At 42.5% G+C, this 13,351-nt stretch overlaps 1 protein-coding gene across 1 annotated transcript; it reads left to right on the plus strand.

Moving 5' to 3' along the window:
• Positions 1–7,061: 7,061 nt before the first annotated feature.
• Positions 7,062–9,522, plus strand: LOC308405515 (uncharacterized protein; the record flags this gene model as incomplete). Its single annotated transcript, XM_080896187.1, has 4 exons — positions 7,062–7,206; positions 7,908–8,072; positions 8,172–8,283; positions 9,383–9,522. The coding sequence occupies exons 1-4, from the start codon at positions 7,150–7,152 to the stop codon at positions 9,520–9,522; spliced, it is 474 nt and encodes a 157-aa protein (XP_080752313.1). The 5' UTR covers positions 7,062–7,149.
• Between the last annotated feature and the right edge of the window lie 3,829 nt (positions 9,523–13,351).

A 13,351-nucleotide genomic window follows, 5' to 3' on the forward strand; every position in this document is an offset into this window, starting at 1 on the left:
TATATGTTCTTCATAGAATTTTAGACATATCACATTGACCAAACACCTTGAGAAGTTTTCCAAAATCCAAAGAAGGGACATCACAGAGGAGCTCATTGGCTGCTCAGTTTGATAGTTTGCTTTTGACGTAAGATGACATGTACATTGCAGAATTATACAAAAAGGCCTTTTTCTGGTGAACACAAAATGGGTTAACAATTTGAAGCTCTTCTGCAGCAATTAAGATTGATTCACTTTCAGAAGACTTTATTTATCCCCGAGGGGCATTTGAGAGACTGACCTTGCCGACCATACATACAATACACAAACATCACATTGGGGAGACAGGTCAGGGTAGGTAGCTGGCCGGTCAGCCGCACGAGCAGCGACCCGGAACCGAACAATGGAAAATACACATGTGGCGGAGGTGTGGACCCGGGCGCGGCTGCAGGGGAGGAGTGGTGCAGTGAGCTCAACGGGGCGGTGCTGGAGAGGCAGGTGAGAACACAGCTGATGGTGTTTGAGCTGATGACGGTTTCCTTCCCCTTTTTTAGTGAGACGGGAGAGGAGCGGAGGGGAGGGGAAGCTGGGATCAGCTGAGACCAGAGCATTCCAGACTACGGACTGTCACAACAAATGAAAACTCAAAATAAATGTGGCATCTGGCAATAAAGAACTGTGTGTGTGTGTGTATGTGTGTGAAGTGCATCTCACAACACAACATCAGGAAAGAGAAGGAGAAAAAAGAACTCCCCCCAGGCTGAGCTCCAACAGGGAGATCAGTTTGAGAACAGAAAAAAAAACACCTCTGCGCATAGCACAGGAAAAACTCTTAATACACCATAGAAACACATGACAAGCAACAGGGATGGGTAAAAGGTGAAAGACAGATAGTGTAGACAGCGCATCCGGGCCTGCAGCATATGCGCTGGTCCCCTTTGATCCACCGTCTGCATCGGGAGGGAATAAGCGTCGAAGGCGGTTGGAAGGGGAGGGGGGATGATTGTATATCTGCATGTGTATATATATGTGTGTGTGTGTGTGTGTGTGTGTGTGTGTGTGTGTGTGTGTGTGTGTGTGTGTGTGTGTGTGTGAAGGAACACAGACTCTAATTTCACTATACCACCGGTGAAGTGGCGTAGGCGATGGAGGCACAGGCAACAGAAAAGAGGGAAGAGAGCGGGGCTGAGGGCTAAGCTAAGTGCTAACCCACACAGACCGACTATTCTGAGTCTCCTCCTCACCAACTCATGGTCACTAAACAACAAGATGGATGAGCTACAACTGCAGATCACTTCGCGGTGTTTGGATTTTTGTGTAATGGTTGTAACAGAGGCTTGGCTGGACTCTTTTACTCCAGACACTGTGATTGAGCTAGCAGGCCATGCTACATTCAAAGTTGACAGGAGCAAAGAGAGGAGGTCCGTTAGTGTATATGAATAACACGTGGTGTACCAACACCACAGTTAAAGTTGTCCACTTCTGTCCAGACATAGAGTATACGATGGTACAGCATAGACCTTTCTATTTGCAGAGAAAGCTCACAGCAGTCACAATAATAGCAGTTTATGTGCTTCCCCAAGCTAACGCTAAGTTAGCCATGGAGCTTTTTCAGCGCTCCATTAATAAACAGCTAACAACGCACCTGAACTATGCTGTGATTGTAGCGATTTTAACCATGAAAACCTGAAATCTGTCCTATCTGGATTCTTTAAAAACGTGAGCTTTCCAATGAGGGAAAATAACACACTGGACCAGGTCTATACCAACATTTCAGATGCTTACAAAGTGTAGAAATGCTTAGCTGATTTAGAGTTTAGAAATGTGTTAACATAGAATGTAGAATTATTGTAGAGACACTGACACTGCCCTCAATGTAATAAAGGCCTGACTGTGTCATGAACTTAGGAGTAGATTGTAGGAGACCCCCCCCACTTGAACTATGAAAGTAAGACAAAGAGGAGTTAATGCTGAGTGGAAATTCCCCAGAGGATACCTGTGTGGGGGTCTCAACATTTGTAACTGGAGAACTGTGGTCTGGAAGGGAGATGAGTTTTATGACCTCTAGGGAGTCACCTACACCCACAGTGTTTTAACTGTCATGCACACACATCCACATGCACACTCACTCATGTGCACTCACACATACACACAGGTATGCGTACACAGTCACACACGAGCACTCACATAGACACAGACACAGAGTTTGCAGCACACTGTGGGGGGGTTTTATGATGGGGACGCCTCTATAAAGCTGGCTGTAACTAACAAAGGGGTGAAGATTTTGCAGAGGGACACTGGCCTCGTCTTCCCTTCTAGAAGTGCATGCTTAAATGAAGATGAATAAAGATGAATAAAGGTTTTGTGAAATAACTACTGAGTTCCGGTGCCGTCTCTGGAAGTTTCGACGAATAAAAGAACCGGGGTGAAAATGATTTTGTAGCAAAAGCCACCCCCTCACCTCAGACTCTCTGATCATCTCTCTCTGTCCCTGATCTCTACTTATAGACCTCTAATTCAAAGGCAAAGGCCATCTGCAAAAACAGTACAAGTGTGGACAGCGGTCACCACAGCCCTACAGGACTGTTGTGACAACATGGTTTGGGGTATATTTGCAGAAGGAACAGACTTGAAGGGTCACACATTTGCCATACTCTAATACGCTGCTTGAATGACTATTGTCCAGTTGCTAACGTCCATAATTGCCAAATGTTTTGAAAAACTTATCATGCACTCAGAAAAATTATGGTTCTTAAATGGTTCTTCAGATGTCTTCATGGTTCTTTAAAGAACCATCATACATCAAAGAACCTTTTTATTTTGTGGATGGTTCTTCAGATATTACAAATGGTTCTTTAAAGAACAATAGGTTCTTCATCCTTAGCTATCTAAGTTTGATGGTGTAAATGGCATAAATATTTATTCACTATAACGAGGCTGTGAATTATACTGTGTGTTTTCTTTGTGTGCATGTGTGTGCGAAGGGGGAGGGCGGATTACCTGGCAATTACCCTTTAAGAGAAGATGGTAGGAAACTGAATATTCAAATAAAAGTAAGAGTTGCTTAAAAATATACTGGTGGCAGGGGTGGGGGGAGCCTAAAGACCCTAACCCCCCCCCCCCACACACACACACACACACACACGCACATACCCCTAACCCCGCAAACCCATTATGAATATGGTGAGTTAACAAACAGTAGACACTAGGGCTGTACGATTTTGCATAAAATGAGAATCACGATTTTTTGGCTTAGAATTGAGATCACGATTCTCTCACGATTTTCTTTTCCAGTATAAATATTTATTGCACTTATTAACTCCACATCAACTTCGTAACAGTTGAGACTGAACATAAAAACAATAAATAAACATAAAAACAACAAATGTCTCACGTTTTGTTGTTGCCGCAAAATGTTGTACTGCTTGAAATTCCGTCTCCACCGTTGCTCGACACTGCGTGTATAGAGCAGGTAGTGCAACAATAGAAAAATAGTTGCGGGACGGCACTGTGTAGCGTTTGTCTAGGGTGTTGATCATTTTCCTAAATCCCTCGTTTTGCACAGTGTTGATGGGAGCCATATCTTTGGTCAGGTGATAAGTGATAGCCTCCGTAATTTCTTTGTGCCTGCGGCAGTTCGACGGGTATAGGGAAGCGCTGTGTAAGGTTCCCGTTATTGGTGTTTGGGTGGTTGACCGGGACGGATTTTCTCCTGTCACTTTCTTGTCATCCCTGACGTGCTCTCCGTTGTTTTTTCCCTGCTAATTTTAGCATCACACGGCACAGTTTCTGTATCACGTGGTATAAGGCTCCGCCCTTGTCATTTGTTGAGCAGGAAGAGTGAGCGCTTGTTTTCATGCAGAGTACGTCCCGGATCAAAATGCGGTGCAATCGTCGTCTTTTTTTTTTTTTTTTTTTTTTTTAAATCGTCATTTGGAAATGAGATCGCACATTAGTATGAATCGAGATCGTGATTTTCTAACGATTAATCGTGCAGCCCTAGTAGACACAATACACACATTCAAATACTGTACTTTAGTTTTAAATTATAATAAAGCATTACTATTTTCTACTCCAAGGCATTACTTTTGAGATTATTATATATTTTTGAAAATATAGCATAATGATAATACTAGTTATTGTAAACTTTACAAACCACCCAGCAGTATGTAAAGTCAAATTATAAAATACAAGTAAATAACAATTGCAGAACAGAATGTCAGTGTAATGAACACACACTTCGTTTTGACAAAGCACACTGTTTAGGTAAATGATCTGAGTAGTTGTTCATCACTGAGCAATTTGTTAATATGTGTTTCAAGCCAAATAAATGACAGGGAGAGAGAGAGTGACGTCAGAACACGTCATACTATAACCTCCCGGGAGTGGACGGAGGGGGTCAGTCGTTGGGATGTGCATGCGCAGACAGAGTGCGCGAGCGGCGGGCCTTGGCCTTTCGGGAAAAAAAACACTTTCTCACGGCCGGTGACAGGGAAACGGATAACAGTCTTCAGTACCTGCTGGACTTTGAAGCTCTGGATTCTGGGACTGTTGGAAAAGGTAAAACATTTTCATTAAAACCTTATTACTGTTTTGTTTTTGTTACTCGTCATTGTAGCTTGCTGTTAATGTTGTGCTAACAGTAGCGATTAACTAGATACGTTAGCCGTTGACGTCAGCGCAATTTAGTATCCGGTATACAGAAACTGTTTTCCTAACAAAACCACTGTTATAATTAAGTGAAGCTGCTCCCAGCTAATTTGAACCTTTGGCTTCTAAAATATGTGGTTCAATTGCGTGCTGCGTACATAACCTAATGTCAGCTAGACCGAAATTAAAATTTTATATAATGTTAAAGTCACTAAAATGGCGCCTGAAGCCTGTTGTGATGTGAGCTCTGTGTCTGTTCTAGAACCTCTGAAATTCTGTAGAACTGAGCCATACATTAAATACTCACATGAACCTGTACTTTGAATTCTGTATGAGCTGTATAAAATACAGCTATGCATAAGTGTTTTGAATGAATAATTAGATTAGATAACTCTTTATTGTCTAATATAGAAATGAATAGAAATGTGACATGAGAAGGTGTATCTTTGACTGTTCCTGTATAACTTATTTTCGGACTAGTTGACAAGTTATGCTCCGGTCATTTGATGTTTCCAAGATAGATGTTCCTTTCTAATATAGTTAAATTTTCTTTGTATATTTCATTTATCCACCATCATACATCATACATACAGTGGGGCAAAAAAGTATTTAGTCAGCCACCGATTGTGCAAGTTCCCCCACTTAAAATGATGACAGAGGTCAGTAATTTGCACCAGAGGTGCACTTCAACTGTGAGAGACAGAATGTGAAAAAAAATCCATGAATTCACATGGTAGGATTTGTAAAGAATTTATTCGTAAATTAGGGTGGAAAATAAGTGTTTGGTCACCTCAAACATGGAAAATCTCTGGCTCTCACAGACCTGTAACGTCTTCTGTAAGAAGCTTTTCTGTCCCCCACTCGTTACCTGTATGAATGGCACCTGTTTGAACTCATCATCTGTATAAAAGACACCTGTCCACAGCCTCAAACAGTCAGACTCCAAACTCCGCCATGGCCAAGACCAAAGAGCTTTCGAAGGACACCAGGAAAAGTATTGTAGACCTGCACCAGACTGGGAAGAGTGAATCTACAATAGGCAAGCAGCTTGGTGTGAAAAAATCAACTGTGGGAGCAATCATCAGAAAATGGAAGACATACAAGACCAATGATAATCTCCCTCCATCTGGGGCTCCACGCAAGATCTCATCCCGTGGGGTCAAAATGATCATGAGAACGGTGAGCAAAGATCCCAGAACCACACGGGGGAACCTGGTGAATGACCTGCAGAGAGCTGGGACCAAAGTAACAAAGGTCACCATCAGTAACACACTACAACAGCAGGGAATCAAATCCTGCAGTGCCAGACGTGTTCCGCTGCTGAAGCCAGTGCATGTCCAGGCCCGTCTGAAGTTTGCCAGAGAGCACATGGATGATACAGCAGAGGATTGGGAGAATGTCATGTGGTCAGATGAAACCAAAGTAGAACTTTTTGGTATAAACTCAACTCGTCGTGTTTGGAGGAAGAAGAATACTGAGTTGCATCCCAAGAACACCATACCTACTGTGAAGCATGGGCGTGGAAACATCATGCTATGGGGCTGTTTTTCTGCCAAGGGAACAGGACGACTGATCCGTGTTAAGGACAGAATGAATGGGGCCATGTATCGTGAGATTTTGAGCCAAAACCTCCTTCCATCAGTGAGAACTTTGAAGATGAAACGAGGCTGGGTCTTCCAACATGAGAATGATCCAAAACACACCGCCAAAGGAGTGGCTCCGTAAGAAGCATTTGAAAGTCCTGGAGTGGCCTAGCCAGTCTCCAGACCTCAACCCCATAGAAAATCTGTGGCGGGAGTTGAAAGTCCGTGTTGCTCGGCGACAGCCCCAAAACATCACTGCTCTCGAGAAGATCTGCATGGAGGAATGGGCCAAAATACCAGCTACTGTGTGTGCAAACCTGGTAAAGACCTATAGTAAACGTTTGACCTCTGTTATTGCCAACAAAGGTTATGTTACAAAGTATTGAGTTGTATTTTTGTTATTGACCAAATACTTATTTTCCACCCTGATTTACGAATAAATTCTTTACAAATCCTACCATGTGGATTCATGGATTTTTTTTTCACATTCTGTCTCTCACAGTTGAAGTGTACCTCTGGTGCAAATTATTGACCTCTGTCATCATTTTAAGTGGGGGAACTTGCACAATCGGTGGCTGACTAAATACTTTTTTGCCCCACTGTACAAGCTAAGAAGAGGTCTTTATACTAACAAGAGGTATCAACGCTGGGCCAAAGTTCAGCACATGGTTAAAGTTTGTAATCCAGCCAGGGTGTAAATATCACTCAGCAGCAAGAGTTGAAGCAGGTAGCATCAACACATAAATCTACTCTACCCGGCTTAAATCACAAGAGCACCTCTGACCAAAAAGCTGTAGATTTTTCTTATTTGCACAAATTAATCCAGATTCACATTGTGTTCACAGCTCCAACAAAATGAGGAAGAGGAGGGGGAGAAACACAATTAGGTTGAATTACAATTGGATGGAAGGCGAGGACAAGTAGAAGGAAGCTTAGGATGAGGAGGAAGAGAAGCAGCAGGAGCGTCTTTAGGGATCCCTATGATGTCATTGAGGTTTGTTTCATTAATATGGTCCTCTCACAAAGAAAGATGACTTGTTTTAGTTCTTCCTGTATTAAATAGTGATGTGCAAAATGTTGTGAAAAACCATGGAGCAGGTACGTATAGTGCATCTGCAGGTAAATGAACATCAAATTTCTAAGACAGACTGAAATCTGTATATTTATCACCCTTATGATAAAACCCATGTCAGCTATTAGTTTATGGACTTTGTATTTTGAAGCCTCAACATTTGCTTTACTGCTGTTGCTATGTTGGGACCATATTAGGATGAGGGATCAGAATCTGGAGTCATGCACACTAATCTTTCATCCATAAGATTCGTACAGCAGATCCAAGTTGTGCCTTAAAAACAGGAAAGTCGTCTGCATAGAGGAGAACTTTAATAGCAGGCTTGTACAAAGTGAGGCTTTGTGCTCACATTTGTAGCAAACTCTCGTTTTACTTCTGTTACCCTGTTTTGATGCAGAATTCATTTGAAATCAGGCCAGAACCGGACTTGTTTTTTATAATGTGTTCTTGTGAATTGATTGTGTATCGCATATGTTTGATTTGACTTTCTGCAAGACAACAGTCGTCAGTCGGCCAAAAAAGTTTTCCAAATACCTCCACGTGATCAAGCCTGGATTTAGAAAAGAATAGCAAAAAAAATCTGTACCTCCTGCTTCAGATGCAATTTGTGTTTCTGTGTTCAGAGGCAGCGGCGAGAGGGGAGACCTCGGCTCATCCAGCTGGAGAGCCTGACCAGGAGGAGTCGAACATTAACTCAGCTCTTCCAGGGCACCCTGCAGACTCGGCTGTTGGCATCGACGAGGGATGACGTGAACGCCAAACTGGAGTCCATCACAGGTCAACTGCAGGTATGCGAGTCAGACCTTCTGAGGAGGGTTTCACTTTTCTCTCTTCTTTATAATTGACTCTTTTCTCTCTCTCTCTCTCTCTCTCTCTCTCTCTTTCAGCTCCTTGTCTCAGAGTGTGAGGGATTTGAAGCACAAAGGGAGGAACTTGTCGTTTGGTTGGCTGATATGGATGTCCGCCTGAGTGAGGTTGACCAGCTGACAGGAAACACCAGTGAAAAACTGAAACAACTGCAGGTGTGGGCTTGTTTTGATATGACATATATTTGATATGAAACATATGTCAGAGACATGGTCCTAAACTGGACTAACAAAGGACCATGAGTACAACATGAAACGTACATTACATAGCGTAAGGCTGATCATTGATCATTTTAATCATAAACTTGTTGTTGAAATATTTTTATTGAACATGCAAGCATCTGCTGATGAAAATGTGTTGATTTATTAGTCTGTTATGAAGCTATTGCTATTCCTAATGTGTTTTATCACTTTCTGATGTTTTAGTAGTGATGTTGTGCTGAGGGTTAAAATGCCTTTTTGTCTTTTGGTAACTACAAAATGACAATAAACCATTAATATATGTCTATGCTGTGCTCGTATTTATTTTACCCTACACAAATTCAATTTATGATACATTTTATTTTGAAAGATTTAAAATGGTTTTTAAAGAACCACTCAAAAATGGTTCTTTAAAATGGTTCTTTAAAGAACCATTTTTAAAAAGGTTCTTTGAAAAACCATTAAAGGTGCCCCAAAGAACCATTTCTTGATGGTTCTTTGGGGCACCTTTAAAGGTTCTTCAATGAACCACTGAAAGAAATGGTTCTTCAAAGAACCATTGTTTGAAAGGTTCTTTGTGGCACCAAAAAAGGTTCCTCTATGGCATCAGTCTAAAGAACCACTTTTGGTTCCAGTTGGCACCTTTATTTTTCTGAGTGTGTCACACATTAAGGCTGTCATTCCTGCAGACCTCCATCCATACCAGTTTGCATACGAGGCAAACAGGTTAACAGAGGACGCCATAATAACAGCTCTTCACACAACACTTATATGAGAATGCTGTTTGTGGACTTCAGCTGCACCTTCAATACAGTTCAAACCGACAAACTGGTTAAAAAACTAAGCAACTTAGGAGTCAGCGGTTCTTTGTGCAACCTGGATACTGGACTTCCTGAGGAATAGAGCCCAGAATGTCAGGATGGGAGAGCACACCTCGTCTACCCTCATTCTGAATGTAGGCATTCCACAGGGGTGTGTGGAATTCCTCAGTCCCCTCTTATACTCACTTTTTACCCATGACTGTTCTCCAGTTCACACCAGTTACGCCATTATAAAATTTGCTGATGACACCATCATCATAGGACTGATTGAGTACAACAATGGTTCGGCCTACAGAGAGGAGGTCCAGCATCTGAAGCGATGCTGTGACAACAACAACAACAACATCTGAACACAGCCAAGACCAAGGAGATAGTAATCGACTTCAGAAGAACAAAGCGATCTGAGCACCCCACCCCCCTTATTGATGGGGACGAGGTAGAAAACTTTAAGCTCCATAGCTTAACGTTTGGGGTCCATATCTTGGCCGACCTTACTTGTCCACAAACATTTCCACCAGGTAGGAAAAGCACAACAAAGGCTATATTTTCTCAGGAAGTTGCATCAGGCCCAATCAGGGGTGGAAGTAACGAGGTGGAGTAAGTGCATATGAGAGCATGAGGGTGGGAATGGATGTTTGTATCTGTGTGTGCCTGTATGTCTGTGTCTATATGTCAGGTTGGGTGTCAGGCGCCACCTCTCTGGGGACATCTCAGGCCCTCCAAGGTTTGGAGGCCTATCTCCCCCTACCACCACTTCCCCTGCCAGTGGCGGACCCCCTCAGACATCGGTGCGTTGGTGGTTCTTTGTGTCCGGGGATGGGCGTCCGGGTACACACCGGCTCACTCCTTGGCGGCTGCTTATCGGGGCCTGGAGCCTGGGGCTCGCTCGGGCCACTTCGGAGGTGGGGTGCCCCCGGCCTCTCGGCCTGGGGCTCGGTCACTCAGGCGCAGCTGGCTGCCGGCGGAGCTCACGGGCGTGTCACTGCAACTCCCCCTGGCTTCTGCTCCGCGGCTGCTGAGTGAGCCCTCATCTGGGACTCTCCTCAGCTCTTTCCGGGACAGTGGCGCAGCTGCCCCTCTGTTGGTCTTCCTTGGTCTCTTGTGTTCTGGGGGCCTCTGGATGTCTGGAGTTTTGATCTCCTCCACACCTGCTTCACGCCCTGGAGGACGGGGCTGTGGCCCCCCCACACCCTCTAGCAGATTATTACATGAAGGAACCTTTTAAAAAACAAAATCAAGCGCGTCCATGCTCACAGGTGTACACACAGGTGATCACACCCACAAACTACACCTTTTTTGGCTCCTACCTCAAAGCACACTGTGTTCTGTTGATCTTATGTGCTGCACAATAATGTTTAACATTTAGTATTTACTGTCATATTCCCATATATCATTGTGATGTTGTTTATTCTATTACTCTTGTTCTCTTCTGCTTGCTTTCTTTTTTCTTTCTCAGCAGGTGATCCAGGTGATTGATATATGCATTTTTTTTCTCTGCCCGTTCTGTTGGTTTTTGTCTTTTGCCCTTCTCCCCCGTCCCTCTTCTCAGCTGTTTCTCTTTCCCTCTTTCTTTCTCCCCTTCTTTCCCCCAGTCAAGTCTGTCCCGTATTCAGTAAGTGAAAATAAAATAAACAATAAAAGGTGAATCAAATGGACCATTACGGCAAGGCTGGGATGGTCAGTTTGGTAAAGTAAATCCGTTGGGCATCTTTCTTTGCCTTTAGACAACAATTCTGATGGCAAAAGAGCCAAACGGGACAGGCAAAAAAAAAAAAAAAAAAAAAAAACGGCATTAATAAGTCTAAACAAAACACAAAAGCTGTGAGTATTGAAGCAAGAACCAAACAGTGTTTGTGCTACATACCTGTGAGGAGAGCATGGTAGTGTAAGCCTCTTTCCTTGTCTTCATGTGAACATACATCAAACAGGTAGGCCTTGATGGGTCCATCGATGAAGTCTGCAGCAAAGTCAAACAGCACGACTCCAAACATCACCACCACGATGGCCCATATGCTCTTCAGAGACCTATCTCTGACGAGTGCTGGAAAACAACAGTACACATCAGCACTCAGCACGTACCACAGAGAAAGATTAAAATAATAATACACTGAAAAAAAAAAAAAAAAAAAAGGGGTGGAAGTAACGAATTACAAATACTCACGTTACTGTAATTAAAAATATTTTTTGAGTACTTGTACTTTTATGAGTAATTTTTCAAGTGTGTAATTTTACTCGTACTTGAATACAATTTATATTATGTAATCTACTTTGCTACTTATAAAAGCAAAAGTCGCTACTGAGTACGCCCACAATTTGAATTAATATTCAAAACAATCATCTGGATTTTTGCAGCCAATAAGGCCGTGCAATCGCGACTGCGCCAATTTAAGACGTAAGCAAAGAAAAAACTCAGCTGCAGCAGCAGGCACAGGTGTCTAGAGGTACTAAACGGTGGAGTATAAACTAATTTATAAGATTTGGAGACAAAGAAGCCAAAATGGAGACAGAAGACAACACTGTCAACCGTGAAAACGATGTAGAAAAGACGGAGGGCGAATGCCCGTGGCTGTACCTGGAGGAATTTTTTATGTACAGGGGAGAAAAGGAGAAACTTTGTTTGACCTCTACAGTGATATCAGCTTAAAAGACTTCAGCGTCTAATCTAAGAAAACACATTGAGGTAAGAGGTTTTACAACTATACCTGTACGTTATTGTCATTGCCATTGGTTAGTCTGATATGTGTGTGTGTGTGTGTGTGTGTGTGTGTGCATAATTGAGCTACAATTCGAATGAATGTTTTAGCTTATTATTTGGACAACCACCGTCATTAGAATGAATTAAATCTTTAGTTATTTAAAACTCACAGGCCTACACTCAGCTGGCCTATATTAAAAAAACAAAAAAAAACAAAACTGGTACACAGTGCTGAGCTGCATCTCAAATTAATCTTCCAGCTCTCAGTTGACATGTAGCAAAGCCCGATTAATGGATTGCTGATCAGTATCATTGGCCTGATATAGGTCTATCATAGTGACATGGCTCTTAATCAGTAGGGTTATGTTTCGCAATCTGATATATTTATTTTAAAGAACATAATATGTATTGTTTTTATTTGTTAGCTGTGTAGGCAGCATTTTTTTTTGTGTATGTGATCCTTTTTCTTAATTTAAATTTGCTATATACACACATTTTGCTCTCTTAGTATTTTTAGAACCTGACTAGTACTGGAAACTTTAGGCTAATACTGATAAAGGACTTAAAATATTTAGATACTGACACACTGTTTGATACTCTTTTTACAGATAGTATGTATACAGATTACAGAACTTAGAATGTATACAGAAATACATTTTTTTTTCTTTGCAATGATCGTTCAAAATTGGTTTACATTTGTGAATAAATACAGCAATATATCTGCAAAGTTTAACCAAATTCACCACTTTTTTATACTATGCTAAACAATAAACAATGAGGAGGTAATTCAGCAATTTGAATCAGCTGTGTTGTGTCACGGCTGCCGATGGCGAGCCGTGTGGAGTTGGAAGAAGGACCCAAGATGCAGGCAGTGGATGAGATACCGGTGGTTTTATTTACAGAGGTGTAGTGGCAAACAAGCAGTGGGGCATAACAAATAACTAAAGACACCTAAACTGGGAGGACTAAAAATAACAGACCTGGGAGCATACGACAACGGGATGAGAAGCAGAGAGACGCAGACGAGGAAGAGGACACCGTGGAACACAGGGTAACAGACTGACACGGAGTTACACAGACGAACCGGCAACAGGCAGGAGAACACACAGGGCTTAAATACACACACCAGTAATCAGGGGATGAGAGACAGGAGGGCAACACAGCTGGGAGGAATCGGAGCTGACGGGACAGGGGAAATGAAAACTGAACACACTCACATCAGACAGAGACCTTCACAATAAAGCAGGAAACTCAAACACGGGGAACCAACCAAGACACAGAACTAAACAGCTTCACAAACAGACGGGTTGACACCATAGACAGACAGAGACACAGACGCAGACTCAAAGGCAGACCGAATATAACACATAGAACTCAAACAATCATCATCATCATCATCATCATAAACTAAAAGCACTGGGTCACCGACCCAGGACCATGACATGTTGTATCAAGGACACATTTTAAACCTGCAGGACACCAGC

The sequence above is a fragment of the Rhamphochromis sp. 'chilingali' genome, assembly GCF_963969265.1.
Source record: "Rhamphochromis sp. 'chilingali' genome assembly, chromosome: 11".
Classification (NCBI taxonomy): Eukaryota; Metazoa; Chordata; class Actinopteri; order Cichliformes; family Cichlidae; genus Rhamphochromis; species Rhamphochromis sp. 'chilingali'.